This window comes from Pleurodeles waltl, chromosome 9, assembly GCF_031143425.1.
Source record: "Pleurodeles waltl isolate 20211129_DDA chromosome 9, aPleWal1.hap1.20221129, whole genome shotgun sequence".
NCBI lineage: Eukaryota > Metazoa > Chordata > Amphibia > Caudata > Salamandridae > Pleurodeles > Pleurodeles waltl.
The window spans coordinates 228427275-228448059 of NC_090448.1; the positions used below are offsets into that span (position 1 = coordinate 228427275).

Consider the following 20785-nt stretch of genomic DNA (forward strand, 5'->3'; position numbering starts at 1 on the left):
GTTCGCAGAACGGCAAGGATTGGAGAGTCGTTAAGGAATCTGCGGCTAGATCCTGTCTCTACCAGGGAATGCATTATTGAAAGTCATTAACTTGTTCATCTGATAGATCTCTAAGATTTCTTACTTTAGAACCCGATACCAAAGTCATAGCAACCCGGAGGAGGGACTGAGAACTAATACCTTCCAAAAAGTCTCTAGGTTTTGCAAAACAGGTCTAGAAGAAGAGAAGATCATAGGATTATGATGAGTAATAACACATTCTACAACATCAAAACCTGTGGAAGGAACCACAAGTAAATAAAACCATAAGGCATGAGAAACATGGAAATAAGCTCATCCATGTTAGTATGTCAAATGTGTGTCAGAAGAGACCCAACAATATCTAACCAGAAGAAAACTGGTATAGCACAAGAGTAGTAGACTGCGCATTCATAAGAATATCTATGAGGAAACACATTCTCTTTTCTAAAAAAACTGTGTAAAGGACCTCAGTAAGAAAAAGTCTCAAAAACTTTTAAAGAATGGAGAGAGCATCACTCATGATCGAAAACGTTTACAAATCTGACCCTAGAACATAACTGGTCCTGAACAATTAAAAAAGGCCAGCATTCATAATAATGGAGGTAAGACATAATATATTTTGTAATGTGAAACTCATGGGAGGAACCATGGATAAAAAGCCATAAACATTCAAAAACATGGAATAAAGAAAATCCATGTTAATATGACCAATGGGCATTAGAGGCAAAATAACAAAATAAATATTAAGCTACTTGCTCCCTTATTGGGATGCAAAACCATGCAAGAACGCCCCATCGGCACTGTGGAAAGGACCTAAGCAATGATATCATAAAGAGAAAGAAAACATGGGTAAGAAACACTACCCGTAACCACAGGACAGTATTGCCAAATGAGCTAGTGAAGATAAATATATTGGATCTTACATGTAGACAGAAACTGCGTGGTCTATCCTGTTGGAACATAAAGCAGCATAACACGCCATTGAGAAATACCTTTTCCCTTGTAAAGGTATAGCCCAACCAGACCTACACTATAAGGCATACATAGAATGTTTATCCCGTGCTGAGAAAACATACAATTGCCCTCTTTAAAAAGAAGGTGAAGACAACAATAGCAACCATATGGCATATAAATATACTTTCCCTAGGAAAAGTAACTAGAGATGATAAAATTATCTTCAAAATATTCTCAATATACATGCATACTGATACAGGAGTATAATAAACAAAAGCCTATGTAGTAACTTACTAAATATATATATATATATATATATATATATATATATACATACACACATGTATTTATATTTCATAAAAGGCTGAATAAAACAGCAAGTATGAAACAGGAACCTTGCCAGTGAGGCGGAAACCAAGGTGAGTATGTGACTCTTCTAATGAATAAGACTCATCCACAGATAAACGAGGAAAGGTGTCAATATCGCAAAAAAATACATTTGCAAGATCCTGAAATAAAAAGGAATCAGTCTGATTTTGTATATTCCATCTTACAACAACACTTTTCAAAGTGTGAACCCAACCTACAACAACTAAAGTCAAGAAATCATAAAACAGTTGTACCTAGATGAGGCAAACACCTAACCTCCTCATGCACAACAGATATGAACCTCTTCATAGATAAGAAAAAGTACCCCTGAAGGTAAAATCCTTCCGAAAAGAAGGAAGTCTTAAATGCAAACTCAAAAGCGAAAAAACAAACAAAAAGAGTCAATAATAATAATTATTCTATACAAAAGAGTGAACAGAATCTACAGCGATATACGTCCCACGATGATGAGCTGACAGAAGCCAGGAAAAAGAAAGATTATTGTTCAAAGAACATGCCAACTTCAAATGTCTACACCAAAGTGTAGAAAATCCATCAAATTGTGATGGTTATCCGATATAAAATCTTTAAGAGGAAACCGAAGAAAGTTTTGAGGTACCCAAGATGATAATTTCTGACTTCTAATGTATCCACTCTACCAAAAGTACAAAAACTGATATTACCAAATCTTAGGTAAAAGTAGAACGTACACAACAATTAGTGTACTACAATAGCTACCTTGTTTGACAGTGCAAGAAGGATTTAGTATACAGATACCCTACAGCATGCTAAACTGCTGACATTGCACATTCTCTTCGGAGGCAAAAAGGTCTAACCAGGGCTCGCCGCACTGTTGAAAAATACCTTGTGCCACCTCTGGATGGAGATGCTGCTCATTATCCGCTAGGCATCTGTGGCTGCGTTTGTCCGCCATAGCATTCAGAGAACCTGGCAAGTGAGGAACCGCCAGGGATATACCCTGCTGTTACAGCCATGTCCAAAGAACCGGGCCTCTTGACATAAAGTCCAGGACCCCACCCGCCCTGTTTGTTGCAGTACCACATGGCAGTGGTGTTGTCAGTGAACACCTGCATTAGCCATCCCTTCATGGAAGGAAGGAAGGCTTTCAATGCCAGCTGGAACACCTGGAGTTCCAGCAATTTGATGTAGAATCCAGATTCCGCCGGAGACCAGAATCCTCTGATCTCTACCTCATCCAGCTAGCCGTCCCATAGCAGAAGTGACCCATCTGTCACTACTGTGGGATCCGGTTGAGGAAGGGAGAGGGGTCTGCCTCTGACCCAATTGTGGTTTGTTGGCCACCACTGCAGTTCTTTTGCAGTTCCCTCTGAGATCTGGACCTTGTCGGATTCTCCTAATGCCTCTCCAACTGGAACACTGCAGAGCCCGCATATGGCATCTGGCATGTGTCACAAGCAGGATGCAGGAAGCCATGAGGCCGAGCAGCCTCGGTCATTCTCACCAAAATCCAGGATAGAGGCTGAAACATCGGTATCATAGCCTGAATATCCTGGACCTGACGCTTGGGAGGATAAGTCTGAAAATGTATTGTGTCTGGAACAGCTCCAATGAAAGGGAGCATCTGAGAGGGAGTTAGGTGTGATTTCGGAATGTTTACAGAGAACCCACGTGAATGCAAAAGGTCTGCTGTCATCTGGAGGTGGGAGACAACAGCCTGCTGCAAGCCCGCCTTCAGCAGCAAGTCATCGAGATAGGATAGGTAACACTGGCACCCCTGATCGCCGCCGACGAGCTGCAACCACCGACATCACCCTGGTGAACACCCGAGGGACACTGGTAAGGCCAAAGGGGAGCATGGTGAACTGAAAGTAGTTGTGACTGACCGTGAACCACAGGTAATGTCTGTGGGCAGGCAGGATGGGAACATGAAAATACGCATTCTGCAAGTCCATCACTATTATCCAGTCTTCTTGGTCCAGTGCAGGTGAGGCTTGAGCCAAATTCAGCATTCTGAATTTCTCCTTTCCGAGGAAGAGATTGAGGGTTTGGAGGTCTAGGATTGGTCTTTTTGGGGGGTATCAGAAAGTAGGAGAAATAGCAACCACTGGCTACTTCTGATATTGGAACCCCCTCTACGGCCCCTTTGATCAAAAGAGCTGTAACTTGCTGGCAGAGCAAGGTAAAATGGTCCACTGTAATTCGATCATTTGTTGGAGGTATAGGAGGAGGGGAGGATTCGAAGGGGAAGAAGTAGCCTGGGAAATTCAAAGGTAAGGAATCTGTGGCTAGATGTCTCTATCAGATATTATTTTTTGCAACAAAGCACATAATTGGTTATGATACAAATTTTCAAATCTACACATGCGTCGGCTTATTCAGAGGTCTAGCTCTGATCCTGAGCTTTACTTCCTCTCGCCTTTTTAAGTCTCTTCTTGTCCTCATTGCTAGTCCTCACCCACCTTACCCTTTGTACCTATGTTTTCCCAGCTCACCTTCTCAGTACTCATCTTTTCTCGAAGCCAAGTGCTAAATATTGCCCTGCTTTTAGCATCTCCTGTCGCACCAACACTCCATACCAATGAGAATATGAACCAGGACTCAATGAGCTCTGGGATGCGATTCTGTTTCTCCAAAGGAACCTTCTTGTCTCCCTGCAAATTACAAAAATATTCCTTTGAGTTTCAGCAGTAAAGGTAGGCTAACTCTACACATATCATCCCCAAAAACTGTTATATTTTGATAGAGCTTTCAAAATAAGTACAATACAAGGCACATAAGGAAAGAGGCAATGCATAAAGCTGGTGCTTCACAAATGAGAACCAAATGAAAATGACGTTCTGATAACGTTCCTGAGAGACCCTTGTAGATTCATCATTGAGTGCTATCAAATGGCTAATAGCTCATCATCTGCACTTCCTACAAATGCAGAAAAACAGCCAAACCTCCAGGGGCTACTTTGGAGGGAGGCCTGAAACAGTGTGTTCTCAAAAACCTAGTGCATGGGGAAACTTTACCTCTTTAGGGGAAAATGGGTAGAAAAAGCAGTCCAGAAGTTTGAGGAGGCTCACAACTAAATTACTGTCTGTTGAAGTTATGACTTCCTTGACTGATCGCCGAACAAAGTTGATTGAATCCTACAAAAAAAAAGACAATGTTCTTAGGAGACAGAAGAATTAGGAGTGTCACATGCTGGAATGAAAATGAGAAGTTGAGAACTTTAAATGAGAAATAAACTGTTGGGGAAAGTGAATATTTTACTTCAGGGAAGCATATGTCTTCTTGTATGCCTGACCTCCATTTAAAACACGCATTTTATGCTGTCTTACTTATAATTAGAGAACATTCTAGAACATGCCTATTTAAAAATTCAAAAGATTGCTTCACACAGGATCATATTAGTATGCGCACTTTCTGAGGGCAAACATCAGTCATCCCTACCAGCTCTATCCACCCCGCGTCTTGCCCAGGAGTTCACTCAGTTCACCAGGAGTTGGGGATCACAGTGCTATGCAGGCAACCTTAACCCTGGTCTGTGGTAGATCGGGGAAAATGTCCCTATTTGATTTCTATACCATCTCTGCATAACAGGCAAGTTAAAAGTAGCCCACAGGACACACACATCTAGAAAATGTCAGGTCTCCACTCAGAAAAGGTTAAATGCAGTTGCCCACATGTGACTTAAGTCATATAACATTCTCTTAAGCCCCAAAAGAGACTATCTCCTTCTTCACCAGCCCATGATGTGTGCCTTTGAGCTACGACTACAAGGTTTAAGTGAGCTCCAGAGTAGGAGTGTCTCTATGTCCCACATAAACAGACTTATGAATTATATTCATTAACCATTGCTCTGCACCTATGGTTAGTGAATAAGGACTTGGTTATATTTTGTGGTTCGATTCCAAGTAATTATGAGGAATGGAATTGTTGAACAAGTTACTTACCTTCGGTAACGAGGTATCTGGTAGAGACTCTATCTAGCTGCAGATTCCTTACCTTAGAATTCCCTGGCGTCAGCTTCGAATCCGGAGTTTGGCGTCGTCGGGCGGCGTCGTTCGGATCCGCGTGCATCGACCAGCTACGCGTGCGTAGTCAGCGTCGTTGGAGCCGTCTATGATGTCACGGTTGTCTATATAGACGCCGTCTCGGCGCGCGTACGTCAGTTCTTTTCCACAACTTCCCACGCCAGAAGCGCAGAGTCATGGAAGAACCAACCAATATACATTTAACCTCTTTGACTGTTTGGAGTAAAAACACTTTCATGCCTATCAGAAAGGCAAAAGTTGCCAAAATCAAAAATATACATATGTACACATAGAAACATATATACATATATATACACGTATCCACATAAGAAAAAAATTCCCCAGAGCGGGGAGGCTTGGGCGGGTGTAAGAAATCTGCAGCTAGATAGAGTCTCTACCAGATACCTCGTTACCGAAGGTAACTAACTTGTTCATCTGATAGAGACTTCTAGCTGCAGCTTCCTTACCTTAGAATAGATACCCAAGCCATAACCCATGGCAGTGGGTCTGAATGAGATTTTTTTTTTTTTACTCTAGGAAGTCCTGTAAGACAGAACGGGCAAAATGCCCCTCTCTTCTGACCTGGCTATCCAGGCAGTAGTGTTTCGCAAACGTGTGTAAAGAAGCCCACGTTGCGGCCTGACAGATGTCCACCACCGATACGCCACGTGCTAACGCAGTGGTAGCAGCTTTCCCACTAGTGGAATGAGCTCTCAAGCCCTCAGGAGGCTGCTTCTTCGCCAAAGCGTAGCATATTTTTATACAGAGAACGACCCAGCGCGAAATGGATTGTTTCTGTACTGCCCGACCCTTCTTTGCACCAACGTACCCCACAAAGAGTTGGTCGTCCAGCCGGAACTCTTTAGTGCGGTCAAGGTAGAACGATAACGCCCTTTTTGGGTCCAGTCGATGGAGACGCTCCTCCTCCTTAGAGGGATGAGGTGGTGCAAAGAAGGTGGGCAGGGTGATATTTTGACCCAGATGGAAAGGGGTCACCACCTTGGGGAGGAAAGAGGCACGAGTTCTTAACACCACCTTGTCAGGATATATCATGAGATAAGGTGGCTTAGAAGATAAAGCCTGCAGCTCACTCACTCTCCTGGCAGATGTAATTGCCACCAAAAAGGCTGTCTTAATAGTAGGCAGCCGGAGAGGACAGTTATGCAAGGGCTTGAAAGGAGCACACATAAGGAAGGTAAGAACCAAATTAAGATCCCACTGGGGCATAACGAAAGGCACAGGCGGGAACAGATGTACAAGCCCTTTCAAAAACCTCTGTACTATAGGTGATTTAAACAGAGATGGTTGATCAGGCAACTGAAGAAAAGCCGATAAGGCTGCAAGATAGCCCTTGAGAGTCCCCAAGGAGGAACCCTGCTGGGCGAGAGACAAAATAAACAAAAGGATGTTAGACAGAGAAGAAGAAAGAGGATCAATAGACCTCTCTGAACAATATGAAACAAAACGTTTCCAACGGCAGGCGTAGATCGACTTAGTAGAGGGACGTCTGGCTGCCAGAATGACATCACAGACCTCAGGAGGGAGGTCATAAACCATCAACTGTCGCCGCTCAATCTCCACGCATGAAGGCGCAGAGTTGACAGGTTCGGGTGGAGAACCTTCCCCTGCGACAGAAGATCCTCCCGAAGAGGCAGCCTGATTGGAGGACCGATGCTCATTTTGAGAAGCTCGGTATACCAAACTCTCCGTGCCCAATCCGGAGCCACAAGGATTACTTGGGCACGGTCGTTCTTGATTTTCTTGAGAACTCTGGGCAGAAGTGGTATAGGCGGAAAAGCGTATACGAGGCCTGAACTCCACACAACGAAAAGCGTTGCCTAGCGATAGCCCCCTTGAAAACTCCAACGCGCCAAACTGCTGACATTGAGTGTTCTCTGCGGAGGCGAACAGATCTAACCAAGGCTCTCCCCACTGCTGAAAGAGTCCTTGCGCCACCCCCGGATGGAGACACCATTCGTGATCCTCTAAGCATTTTCGGCTGAGTTCGTCTGCTCTGGCGTTCAGAGAACCTGCCAGGTGTTGAACCACCAGGGTTATGCCCTGCTGTTCCAGCCATGTCCAGAGACGTAAATCCTCTTGACAAAGGGTCCACGACCCCACACCGCCCTGCTTGTTGCAGTACCACATAGCGGTAGTGTTGTCCGTGAACACCTGCACCACCTTCCCTTTCACAACAGGAAGAAATGCTTTTATGCTAGCTGGATCGCCCGAAGCTCCAACAAGTTGATGTGGAGCCCGGATTTCGCCGGAGACAAGTGACCTCTGATCTCCACCTCACCCAGATGGCCGCCCCATCCCAGAAGTGACGCATCTGTCACTACCGTTAGATCTGGTTGGGGAAGGGAGAGGGGTCTGCCCTTGACCCACTCGCAGCTCACTAACCACCACTGCAGATCTTCCGCAGTCCTCTCCGAGATCTGAACCACGTCGGTAAGATTTCCCGGATACTGAGCCCAGTGGAACTTCAGGTCCCACGGCAGAGCCCTCATGCACCATCTGGCATGCTTGACCAACAGGATGCAGGAAGCCATGAGTCCCAGCAGCCTCAGAGTCTGTCTCACCGAGATCCAGGATAGAGGCCGAAACATCGGAATCATAACCTGAATATCCTGAACCCGCTGATCGGGCGGATAAGCTCGGTACTGCACTGTGTCCAGAACAGCTCCGATGAAAGAGAGCTTCTGAGAGGGAATCAGATGTGACTTCGGCACATTTAGAGTGAACCCCAGCGAATGCAAGAGGTCCACCATCGTCTGGAGGTGGGTGACGAGAGCCTGGGGCGTAGGAGCCTTCAACAGCAAATCGTCCAGGTAGGGCAAGACTGAAATCCCTGACCTGCGCAAATGAGCTGCCACCACCGCCATCACCTTTGTGAACACCCGAGGGGCACTGGTGAGACCGAAAGGAAGCACGGTAAACTGAAAGTGCTCGTGGCCCACCTTGAACCGCAGGTAACGCCTGTGGCTTGGCAGGATAGAAACATGGAAATATGCATCCTGCAAATCCAACACTACCATCCAGTCTCCTTGGTCTAGGGCAGACAAAACCTGAGCAAGAGTGAGCATCTTGAATTTCTCCTTCTTGACGAAGAGATTGACGTCCCTTAAATCCAAGATAGGGCGAAGACCTTTGTTCTTTTTGGGAATCAGAAAGTAGCGGGAATAACAACCGCTGCCTACTTCTGATATCGGGACTCTTTCTATGGCTCATTTGGCCAAGAGAGCTGCAACTTCCTGGTGGAGCAAAGTCAGATGGTCCTCCATCAGCCATTCCTTTGTCGGAGGGATAGAAGGAGGAAAAGACTGGAAGGGAAGGGAGTAGCCCTTCCGTATGATCTGCAGGACCCACTTGTCCGTGGTGATGGAAAGCCAGTGAGGGAGATGAAAACGAATCCTCCCTCCAACTGGACGGACATGATCCCACAGAACAACACTAGGAGGGCATGGGCGCAGTGGAGGGGGGCTGTGTGGCGGCCGACCTCTGGCCAGACCCTCTGGGTCTGATGGTACTACGACCACGTCCTCTTCTGGGATGCTGTGAAGCCTGAGGACGGTGGCTAAACTGTGGCTGGCGTGGTACCACGCCCATCCCGAAGCCTCAGAAGGGGCGAAAGACAGACTGCTGTCGTGCCGGCGCTGAAAGGCCCAAGGATCTGGCCGTGGCTCGAGAATCCTTGAACCTCTCAAGCGCGGAGTCTGCCTTTTCGCCAAAAAGGCGAGAGCCATCAGAGGGCATGTCCATCAAGCTCGCCTGGACATCCCCTGAAAAACCAGTAGAACATAGCCAGGCATGGCGACGTAGGGCCACTGACGATGAAATCGTTCTGCCCAGCGAGTCGGTTGTGTCCAAGCCACACCGGATTGTAAACTTGGCTGCATCTCTCCCATTCTTTACAGCCTGGGTGAGAGTGTCCCGTACGCCCTCCGGGACCTGGGGCAGCACTTGCGCCACCGTATCACATAAAGTATGGGAATAACGGCCCAATAGGCAAGAGGTGTTTACAGACCTCAATGCCAGGCTGGACGAAGAAAACATCTTCATCCCAAGCTGATGCAGCCTCTTGGATTCCCTATCCGGGGGAGCTGAAGGGAAAGCACCACGGGAAGTAGAGGCTTGGACAACCAAGCTCTCAGGAGTGGGGTGTTGTGTCAAGAAACTAGGGTCGCTGGGAGCGGGTCTATGGCGGCGGCCGACCGTCCTATTCACAGGAGCCACTGTGCTGGGTTTGGACCACGTACCAAGAAGGACGTCTGTAAGAACCTCATTGAAGGGCAACAACGGCTCCGATGTTGATACCCCCAGCTGAAGCACTTCTGTCAGGATATTCGTCCTGACTGACACCGTAGGCAAATCTAGGTCCAAGACCTCAGCTGCCCTACGCACCACCATAGCGAAAGAAGCCCCTTCCTCCGTAGCCACATTAGGAGGAGAGAGCATCCCAGTATCTGGAGATGTGTCCAGTCCACTGGCCTCCCCTAGATCCTCATACCAGTCCTGCTGCAATCCGGATTCTAAAGGGTCCTCAGACCCCTCCCATTCCTCTCCTGCGTCTGGCTGTTCCAAATAATGCTCAGACAATGATCTGGGCCGAATCGGCTCCGTATGACGTCGCTCCGGCTCCGGATCATCCGGAAAACGGATGGGGCTGCCACCGGTGGGCGCCGGTGGCGGAATCGTCAACATCGGACCCGGCGCCGAAGGAGGCCGACTGTGAGAGACCGGCGCCGGTCCAGATCCGTTATCGGATCCTGAGGTCCCCAACGGGCGTCGAATCCGAAGGGGCCCCTGCTGACCTCGCAAACAGCCCGCTCAAAAACGAGACGCATGGCCTCGTAGAATAATTTTATTTGAGCGGGGGTCGATCCGGTCCCCGGAAAGGGGGGAAGACGCAGAGTCGAACCTGGCGACTGCTCTGCAGAACCACGCTTGGAACGTCGACGTTCCCTAGACGCCTCGTCGCTTGGACTTCTTCTTCTTCTTGTGCCTCTTACCTTCCGATGACCTCGAATGCGAGGAAGAGGACTTGGGGCTCTGGGAGCGGTGTCGCGACCTCCTCCTACTGCGAGACCGTGACCTCCACGGAGTCGCGCCGACCCAAGACGAATGTCGGGCCGCAAGAAGCTTAAGGGATCTCTCCCTCAAGGCCTTCGGCGCCATGGCCCGACAATCGGAGCACGATGTGGAATTGTGGTCCTTGTCCAGGCACCAAAGACAAACTCTGTGCGGATCCGTCACCGACATGGTGCGATGACACACACCACACGGCTTGAATCCTGTCTTTCTTGAAGACATGACTCCAAACAGCCAAAAAAAGCATAGACAAACCGTCGAAGCAGGGTAGCTCTTTCCAAAACTGCGCTTAAGTGGCACGGAAGGAAAAGAACTGACGTACACACGCCGAGACGGCGTCTATATAGACAACCGTTACGTCATAGACGGCTCCAACGACGCTGACGACGCATGCAGAGCTGGTCGACGCACGTGGATCCGAACGGCGCGCGCAGGGTACAGCTCAGAAAAAACTCCGGATTCAAAGCTGACGCCAGGGAATTCTAAGGTAAGGAAGCTGCAGCTAGAAGTCTCTATCAGATGCTTGTGATACTGTGTACAGCAAATCTCTCTAACTACAGATACCCTGAACGACCAAACCCTTTCTACAGAACTCAGTTACAAGCTCATCTCACAAGTATCCAAATTCAGATTGCATTAGCCTGTGCAAACTCTGTAGGTTCTTATATTGTCACCACTGTTCTTCTTATCAACCACACCCACTACTTCTCGGTGGCATCTACACCAGTGAGATCCACTGAGAGGGAACTCATATTATTCATATGTTTTCCCACCAATAAGTCAAAGCCCTGCTACCATTGTTCCCCTTACTGTGCCTTGCCTTGCAGGTAACCTTAATTACTTAAATTCTCCCTTTCTATAGAAATGAGTATGTGTTGCCCGCACATAGATGTTTTTGCCCAAGATACCAGCCGCAAAGCATTTAAAGTCCCAAGTGCTCCTGTACTGAAACAAAGGATCACAGGGAGAGAGTAGTATAGGTAAGGGTAAGAAATCTAGTTGTTGGTCGAGTGGAGTGGAAACCATGCTCAAAGCAACAACCACTATCCTTGTTCGGGTGAGCCACTAAAACCACTAAATTAAACTGTGCTTGCCCCTCTGGTAGTTAGGCATAAAATAAGTCAGGCTTAACTTAGAGGCAATGTGTAAAGTATTGATGCGGCACACAAACAGTAATAAAGTGAAAACACAACTCAAGGAAAATTCCATACAATTTAGAAAAATACAGTGCATTTTAATAAATTATTTGGCACCGAAATGACAAAAATCCAATGGGTAGAACTGGAGTTATGTATTTTAAAGTTGAAGGCAACAACTTACACCTAAAAGATCAAAGGGCCAACTTGTACATCTAGCTGTGCAAGGATGGGTCAAAAACTAAAAATATGGCCAAACATGATGGAGTGTGGGTCGGATACAAGAAGTGGATAGGGAACAGTGAGTGCTTACCTTCTGACTTAGAAGGAATTTTGTGGGAAAATATCTGAGAAGGTAAGATTCAGCAGGACAAGGCTACGGGCAGAGTTCGAGGAGGAGGCGCTGTCGAAAGGGAGCAGCAGTACGAAGTTGCAGTGACAATTTCTACATTTGACTTAGTCTCTTTTTTGTAAGTTGAAAATCTCCAATGAGATGAAGCTGAAAGCTGCAGCCGATGAGGACTCCATGAGGCCAGATAACACTTCTGTGAAAGACTTCTGAACAGGATTTGCTGCTACAAAAAGAACATAGTGGGAGCTGCCGCAAAGTTAGGCCAACCGGCAATGCACCTTAGGTGGATCGACAAGCAGGTACATCCCAGTCTCCTCTCAGTTTTCAGAGCCCATTTTAGCCAAAAATGTCCAAAGTCATGGATTGTGACTATCAGAACACCTTGAGCACCAATTTGAAAGGTCATGGACTGGAGAGGTACCACTTGGAGGGTCAGGTCCGGGTTCAAGATGGTTGGAGCCTTTTCTGTCCCAAAGACTCTGATCAGGAGGTAAGCCAACTTGCCCTTGGAGCCACTCTGGTAGTCCTGGGTTCAATCAGTGGCACAGGGCTCAAGCAGCATGAAAAGCCTCTGAGGGTTCTAGGCAAGCATCAAGCAGCATAGAATTCCTTCCAGGTGAAGCAAGACAGTCTTCTGAAGTACACAGCAGACCCCAGCACTAAGCAGACCTCTAAGAGTCCTTCCACAGGTCCAGAAAGTAAACTGGAGAGAGGGCCTGAGGGACCTATTGTTATACTTGGTGCCTGATCTGAAGGAGAGGTTTCTAGAGATTCCCCTTTGAAAAGTGCTTGGAATATCCTGCCTCCCTGCCCTGGCTCCAGCCTGGTTGCAGGCACATTGGGCTAGAGTGAAGTCCTTTGTGTGAAGGCAGAGCACACCTAATTGATTTGCAAGTGGTTTCCTAGTGGGGCTGTGCCCAGCTCTGCCCCCATCCTGCCAGTGATGGTCCACCCAGGCACACCTAATCCCTCCACTGTGTGGATGTCTGGGAGGAATATAGAAAGACCTACTGCCTAACCACACCCAGTCATGTGACCGAGGAACAGGCTGCAGGTACCAAACAGAGCAGGAAAATAAGTGGCATTTTCAAAATGTTAACTTAAAAGCTGATTTTACTGTTAATGAGGGTTCTAAATTACAATTTCTCAGACACCTACTATGACTTTCCTAACTATTCCCAATCAAGCATTAGCACTTACTGCAACAAGGTAACCCGATGGTATGCTATAGGAGAGGTAGGCCACATGGTAGTGCAAAACAAATTTGTGAGAGTTTCACTATCAGGACATGTAAAACTTAAACATACATGTCTATCCTTTTATTACGATGCCACATGCCCGATTGGCTGCTTAGGGCCTGCCTCAGGGGTGATTTATTTGTACTAAAATGGCAGTTTACAGCTTGGCAATGGGATTATTTTGCTAAGTCGAATTTGCAGTTTAGAACTGCTTACAGGCTGCAGTGGCAGACCCAGGACATGCTTTAAAGGGCTACTTAAGTGGGTGGCACAATATGTGCGGCAGGCATTAGCAACATTTAATTTGCTGGCCTGGAGTATATGGTATACCATTTTTACAGGGACTTATAATTAAATAAAATATGCCAGTCAGGTGTAAACCAATTCTACCATAATTAAGGATATGAGCACAAGCACTGGTTAGCAGTGGTAAAGTGAACAGAGTCCTACGACCATCAAAATCAAAATCTGAAAAATAAAGAGGGGCAAGGAAAAACGTTTGTGAGTGATCCTACAGAGAGGACCAAGTCCTCCACAATATGTAAAGTATTTATGCAGCACACAAACAGTAATAAAGTAAAAACACAACATAGGAAAACTTCCAAACCAACATAGAAAAATAAAGTACATTTTAATAAACAAAATGATACTGGAATGGCAGAAATCTACTAGAAGAGTGAGAGATATTTAATTTTGAAGTTTCTAGTGAAAACAGTGTCTTAAAGCACAAAGCAAAAAGAACAAGTGATGGACGGAATGCTAAACAATGTCAAACATTCACCCCAGTACAGAGCTCTGGGCCTAAATCCATCGTTTTTTTGCCACCCATGCCATTCCAGTTTGAACCCAGCCATATGCAAATCAGTCTTGGCCCTGTTCCCCATGGGAACAGTCCAGCCCGAACTGCCAAGCCAGGTCCTCTAGGGACTGGAAACAAGCATCCTAGGACCGGTTTCAGGGTACCACCCTTCATCAGCCAGGCTAGCTTGATTCCAGTGGCATGGGGAGCAAGGGACCCACGTCTGGGCATACCCTTCCCACTTGGGGCAACCAATGCAAAAAGAACAAGTGATGGATGGAACGCACAAAGCTCCACTTACGGTCATCTGGTTGTGCTAGGCTAGGAGAAAGTAACAAGTTCAGGCTGACTACGATGGAGAGCTGGTCAGATACAGGGACCAGGTTAGCCAAGCTAAAAAAAGCTACCTTCTCAAAACCTGGCACAATGAGTTACATTTGAGGGAGTAGCAAGGAGCAGGGAGAGCATTGCAGATGGTTGTCACTGTACAGCAAAAAACAAGCCAGATGTTGCAGGGCTGTCGTGTGTGTAGTGCCAGTCGGGTATCACGGACGGTTGTTGCAGGAGCTTTGCGTTGGTGGTCACCGTGGGCTGTTGTTGCTGTAGTGCCGAGTGCAGATCTCGTGTTGCCGGTCATCACAGGCAGTCAGTGTAGCATGAAGAGGAGGTATCACTGGAGTTTCACTTTAGTGGTCATCGTGGGCGACAGTCTTGGTGTGAGGGGGCCCATTCACGGTCACAAAGAGCCCAAAATTCTGAATTTCATTTCTCTTTGGAGGAGCTCAGACTGATGCCAGTTAAAGGCCCAGGACATGGAGTTCCCTTCTTGGGGATCAGAAACTCACACCATTAAAGGCCAGCAGGGCTCAGTGGGTTCAGACATGTCCAGTGCAGCAGGACTCTCTGAAACCCAGTGTTATTTTGCACACATAACAACAGCTCAAGTCATAGTATGAAGAAAAGACTGGATAATAAGCAACCTTTCCTCGTGCCCTGACCGATCCAAATATAAATATTGAGCCGTAGTGCCATTGGACCTCATGAAGCTTTTTGATTATGAGATAGAGCCATTTTGATCATGTCTTCACCTAAGCTAGCTTTGACTAGTGACCCCTTTTGGGTGTCTAGTGTTATTACCAATGCAGATGTAGTCAGTGTGCAAGCAATCAATAAGACACATTCCACTTGTCTGGAAATATCACTAGGTAAGTGATTTTTAACACATCTGGTCATCATCAGGTGGATCAGTTTCGCGATAACCATTTGTAATCGAAACGCCAAATATCTTGGCATAATTTTTACAATTCAAATTCAACAGCAAGATGGAGTGATAACCATGGGGGGTCTGTGGTTTGCGTATTGTCTTGTGAAATTAATATAATCAAGTCCCAGCGACCCTCTGTATGTCTTAGAAAGCCTTAAACAATGTCTTTGAATGATATGTTAATATATCACTAAGGGCCTTGTAAAATGGATTAGACAGAACCTCAGAACCTGGAGCCATCCTAACGGCAACCACAAACAAAGCCATAAGCCATTTCATAATAGTAATATAAAAAGGAGCAGGACTGGCATGGGTGGGAGAGCAACAGATAACCTAGGGATGAGAGGATGGGAAATTGCGAGGTGAGCACATAGAGAGGGCACGGGTAAATAAAAAAATTAAATTAAAAAAATGTAAAAAAATTAACAATTATTTAATGCTAATGTGTGTGGACTACCCTTTTAGGTCGTTGAAAGTCGAAAAACAACTTTGGCTTATACCAAAGCTGATTGAAAAACTCTACTAGCAAATACCTAAAGCCAGTTTTTCCATGATAGCCAGTAACAAAAGGGGCTGCCCAAAAGCTTGCATCTGTGTCTATATCTGTCTGAATATGTTCTGTGTGAATATGTGGAGTGTGGTGAGTGATGTGGAGTGTGCTGTGTGATAGCTGACAAATTGCTTTATTCCATTGTCATGTTGGGTGAGACCAAAAAAGACAATAAGAGCCTTTCCTTTAGAACTTTTGTCATATGTACTGGTAATGGTCTCCACTGATGTTCCTTAGCTCCCAAGTGGAGGGAAAGAGTCTCTTCCAAAGAGAATTCTTGCTTCTTTGAAGGTACACCAACCACTGAGATAAGTCCATGTAATTTGTTTCTCTCTTTATAATATCTTATCTTTCAGGTCTTCTGCTCCTTTTTTTGTTGCTATGGGGGTCATGGTGAGCCCCAAACACCACATTCAGTAGTTTTCCACATGTTCATTTATAACAGCATTCAAAGCTAGACAGATGTTTACACCTTGAGAGTGTGAAGCAATTCAATTACTGTTTTTATCTAATATGTCATTAGGCATAGAGAGTAAATTGCTTAGGGTTATAGCCCTAGACTAGAGGCAAAGGTACTACATGTTAAGTTTCTATGTTTCATGCTCACTTACTAAAGTAACCTGATACACTAAAGTAGGAAAAGAGGTGCACCAAGGGTGGGTTCAAGTTATTGCTACGTTTATACCTGAGAAGTGGGCTAAATGTTGGCTGTAAATATAATATATTTTATTAATATTTTGACCTGAAACAAACCTGGAAACAACGGTGCTTTAAGTTTTATTTTGTGGTTTAATAGACTTGTGTGGTTATTAGGAGCTCTTGATGGCTCCACTTTGTTGCAATAAAGTGTCCCTGCCGGTGGTGGGCAATGTAGGCAGGACCTTCAGCCACAGGCATGAGGGGCCTGCGCAACATGCAAGAGCAAAAGAATGTGCAGACGGGCTCTAGCGCATTAAGAAAAGTAACAACAACGGAGAAGGACATCTTGACAAAATCAGACTGATGAAACTCTATTTTCCATTATGGGCAAATTGTCATAATGATCAAATACACATTCTACAAAATGCATTTTTGTTCTTTCTGTAGTCACAGTGGACATCAACAAGATTTAATGAAAAACTAATTTAATGGTTGGAAGCCGTGGCCATGTATACAAAGGAAACCGTTCTAAAATTGGCAACGTTCATTGGACCATCAAAAGATTTTTTGATATTTCTTCCTGATTTCAGGTGAAGCAGTAAAATATCTGCACAAAAATAAGAAAAATATAGGTAGTTAGAGGAAGACTGGGAAACGACCAGCTGTATTCTCTCGGGTAAACTCACCTGCACAAATCTTGTGAAGAGAGATTCCAGCTCCTCTGCAAATGGCTCCATGACTGCTGGGATCAGGCGAAGCCAGCATTCAGTGAAAGGTGTCAGCCCTAATATGCTGGGCTCCAAATAAACCATACCACAGCGCGAGACGGTGGCGGGAGAAGCCACAGCCAGGTCTGCCACCTCAAACATCATTGTCATTGACTGCAAAGGAAAAACAACACACGCTTCTTACCTAACAGTGTCCAATCACATTTAATCAATATTAACTACCACTGTTTTACATAAATGCAGGAATACTTCACAAACTGTAAAAGACTTACACAGCTCCGGTCGAAATGTGGCAAAATTGAGTTAAGAATGAAGGGAGGAGTTTGAGGGAAATTTTAGCAAGGGGCCAGGTGGATGTGAAAAGAAAGTGAGAAACTGAGAAAGAATGTGAGGACACTGTTGGATAAAACTGGAAGCAGTCAAAGAGAAATAAAAAGGCAAGATTAGTTTAAACAACACATGTAGTATTAGGCAGTGCAGGATAGAAATGTAATCTGCAGAGAACAGTGCTTAATTTGTAAATACAAAGGTGCCGGTGCCCAAAGCCATCCTCTTAAACGCACGGCTGCTGCAATTAAATGTGTGAACACGGAATACTGAGGCAGCATAATCCTGAAGCCATCTCGGGACTCTTCAATCCATATAAAGCCACTCACCGCCCCTTCAGCTCACTCTTGCAGCTTTCTACTTTCTCCCTTTTTGACGCTTTTCTGTTTTTCCCTTCACCCACCTTTCCTATATGTGCCTTTTGCTCACAGCAAATGCTTGAGGCAGAAGACTAAGCGCCGGCCCTCAAAAATAAGTGCCGGTGCTGAGCACCGGAAACAAAAAGCACAAATTAAGCACTGGCAGAGAAGTGTACTGAGTGAGTAATAAGGGTGCGATACTGGCAGGAAGAAATCAGGGGTATATAAACACTGGAGGAAAATGTGAGGAGTGAAGAGCGGAGCACGTGTTAGGTATTAACAGATGTGGTCAACGGTTGGTGAAATTACCGGGCAATGGAACAAAGCAACGTGGCGCTATGCTGTGGAAGGTAGAGTGACAAAAGGAACAGAAGGAGCGTTTCATTCAGGTTGATTTGCAATGAAAGAGTGATGAGTTGAGGGAGGGTGAACGTGTGTGTGATCAAGTGGAAGAAGATATGGGATCAGAGACAGGTTCTGAAGATGGTTTGAAAACTGGGAAGTGATTAGAAGAGATTATAAACTGTGATATTTTCTAGCGAGTGCTGAAAGGACGAGCGACCAGTGGAGTTAAAATAGTTTTAGGCTCTATGGGACAGTGTGTAGGGGTCAGGGAATAATAGAAGATTAATAGGGCAAGCGGCAAGGGAAAGTGTGATGGGTTTAGAAGACTGGTGAGGAGAAGTGGCACAGTTGTGGAGCTAGAGTAGTAAACGCTATGTGATGCCACGAGTGGAAGACTAGTGGAAAAATGCTTGCATGGAATGACAGAGACAGAGAAGTTGAGGGAATGACTATTTGCGGGTGAAAGTGGTGAGGCTAGAAAAAGGCTTACATGGTTTAGTATTTGTAACCATTGCTTTGCCTCTTTCAAGAGATGTTTGGGAATTGTCTGTACCTGGAGACAGGGCTTTGAAAATCTTTCCAAAAAAGAATGCTGTCACTTTAAAAGAATTTGGAACACTACCTGAGTAGGCATCCCCTGTATAGACATGAGCCACCACCAACCCAACCTAGTTTTAACACTTTGGGGGTCATTACAACCCTGGCGGACGGTGTTAAAGCGGCGGTAAGACCCCCAACAGGCTGGCGGTCTTTTTTTTAGTATTATGACCATGGTGGTTGCCGCCATGGTCATCCACCGCTTCCCCGTTCCGCCCGCTGGGCTGGAGACCTGGGTCTCCAGCCCGACGGCCGTGACAATACCGCCGCCGGTATTGTGACCCGGCTTACCGCCGTGGATTTCCAGCGGTAGGAACCGCCATGAAATCCATGGTGGTAAGCACTATCAGTGCCAGGGAACTTGTTCCCTGGCACTGACAGGGGTCTACCCCACCCCCACCCCGACTCCCTCTCCTACACCCCCCACCACCCCTGCCACACCCCAAAGGTGGCAGGGCCCCCCTCCCCACCCCGACCCCCGACATTACCTTACACATACACACCCAACACGCACGCAGGCACCACCAACACACACACGCACACACCCGACATACATACCAACATCCACACACACACTCAGACACGTACACCCACATTCACACATTCACGCACACATCCATACAGACATACATACAGACAGACATGCACACATTTCCGAAACATGCAAAATCCCCGCAAGCATACACGCACTCACAACCCCCCCCCACATACACAGACGCACACCCCATGCACCCACACAACACACAACACCCCCCGCCCCCTCCCCTAACGGACAATCGACTTACCTGTTCCGTCGATCCGCCGGGAGGGGACGGGAGACATGGGGGCAGCTCCGCCAATACCACACCGCCAAAAGAACACTGCCGCGCAGAATCACAGAACGTGATTAGCTCGGCGGTGTTCTGTTGGCGTGGCGGTGGAGGTGGAGCAACCTCCACTTCCCCGCCGCCCGCAAGTATGGCTGTTGGCGGCTCTCCGTCGGAAAAACGACGGAGGGCAGCCAACGGTCGTAATACGCCGAGCAGCAAACCGCCACTACTGGCAGTCTTCCGCACGGCGGTCCCTCAGCGGTCTTCTTAAAAAACTTATTTTTCCCTTCAAGAACACAGTCTCATTTCAGCAGAAATATCTGCCCTGATAACAAAAGGTGCCGTCGTCAAGGTACTGCGTCACCCTTCTGGGTTTATCAGTCCAGTGTTTCTAGTGGACAAGAAAGGGGGCGGGTCTCGCCTGGTTCTAAACTTAAAAGACTTCAACAGTTTTTTTACTGTATCGCCATTTCAAGATGGAGGGAATTCATTTGTTGAGAGACATTCTCCAAGAGGGAGAATGGATGGTCCGTTTAGATTTGAAGGACGCTTACCTACCATTCCTATTTTTCCTTCGCATCAGAGATTTCTTCAGTTCCAATGGGAAGGTGAGTATTACGAGTACAAAGTTCTCGCCTGGTTCTAAACTTAAAAGACTTCAACAGTTTTTTACTGTATCGCCATTTCAAGATGGAGGGAATTCATTTGTTGAGAGACATTCTCCAAGAGGGAGAATGGATGGTCCGTTTAGATTTGAAGGACGCTTACCTACCATTCCTATTTTTCCTTCGCATCAGAGATTTCTTCAGTTCCAATGGGAAGGTGAGTATTACGAGTACAAAGTTCTCCCCTTTGGCCTGTCTTCTGCCCCCTGGTGTTTCACGAAGGTGATGGGTCCAGTTGTGGAGTTCCTTCGTTCGCAAGGGGTCCGTCTAATAATTTATCTAGACGATATCCTAATCATGGCCCAAAATCAAGACCTACCGTCTTCTCATCTGGAGTGCATGGTGTCTCTACTTCAGAGCCTGGGTTTCATAATCAATGCCCAGAAGTCCATTCTGACTCCCTCTCAGCAGATGGATTTTCTGGGCTTCCAGATAGACTCAGTCCGATCTCTATTGGTACTTCCCCCCAGGAAGATTCATTCGATCAAGAGAGAGTTGAGGTCTCTATTATCCAAACAGACTGTATCATTGAGGGCGA

General features: G+C 46.3%; 1 protein-coding gene across 1 annotated transcript in view; it reads right to left on the minus strand.

Moving 5' to 3' along the window:
* DNAH1 (dynein axonemal heavy chain 1) overlaps positions 1-20785 on the minus strand; it is an 827745-nt gene that overhangs the window by 321870 nt on the left and 485090 nt on the right. The window contains exons 38-40 of the mRNA XM_069206595.1: positions 17104-17298; positions 4341-4460; positions 3819-3977 (exon numbers count right to left, since the gene is read on the minus strand). Coding sequence (XP_069062696.1) covers positions 3819-3977; positions 4341-4460; positions 17104-17298 — 474 coding nt within the window. The remainder of the gene's footprint in view (positions 1-3818; positions 3978-4340; positions 4461-17103; positions 17299-20785) is intronic.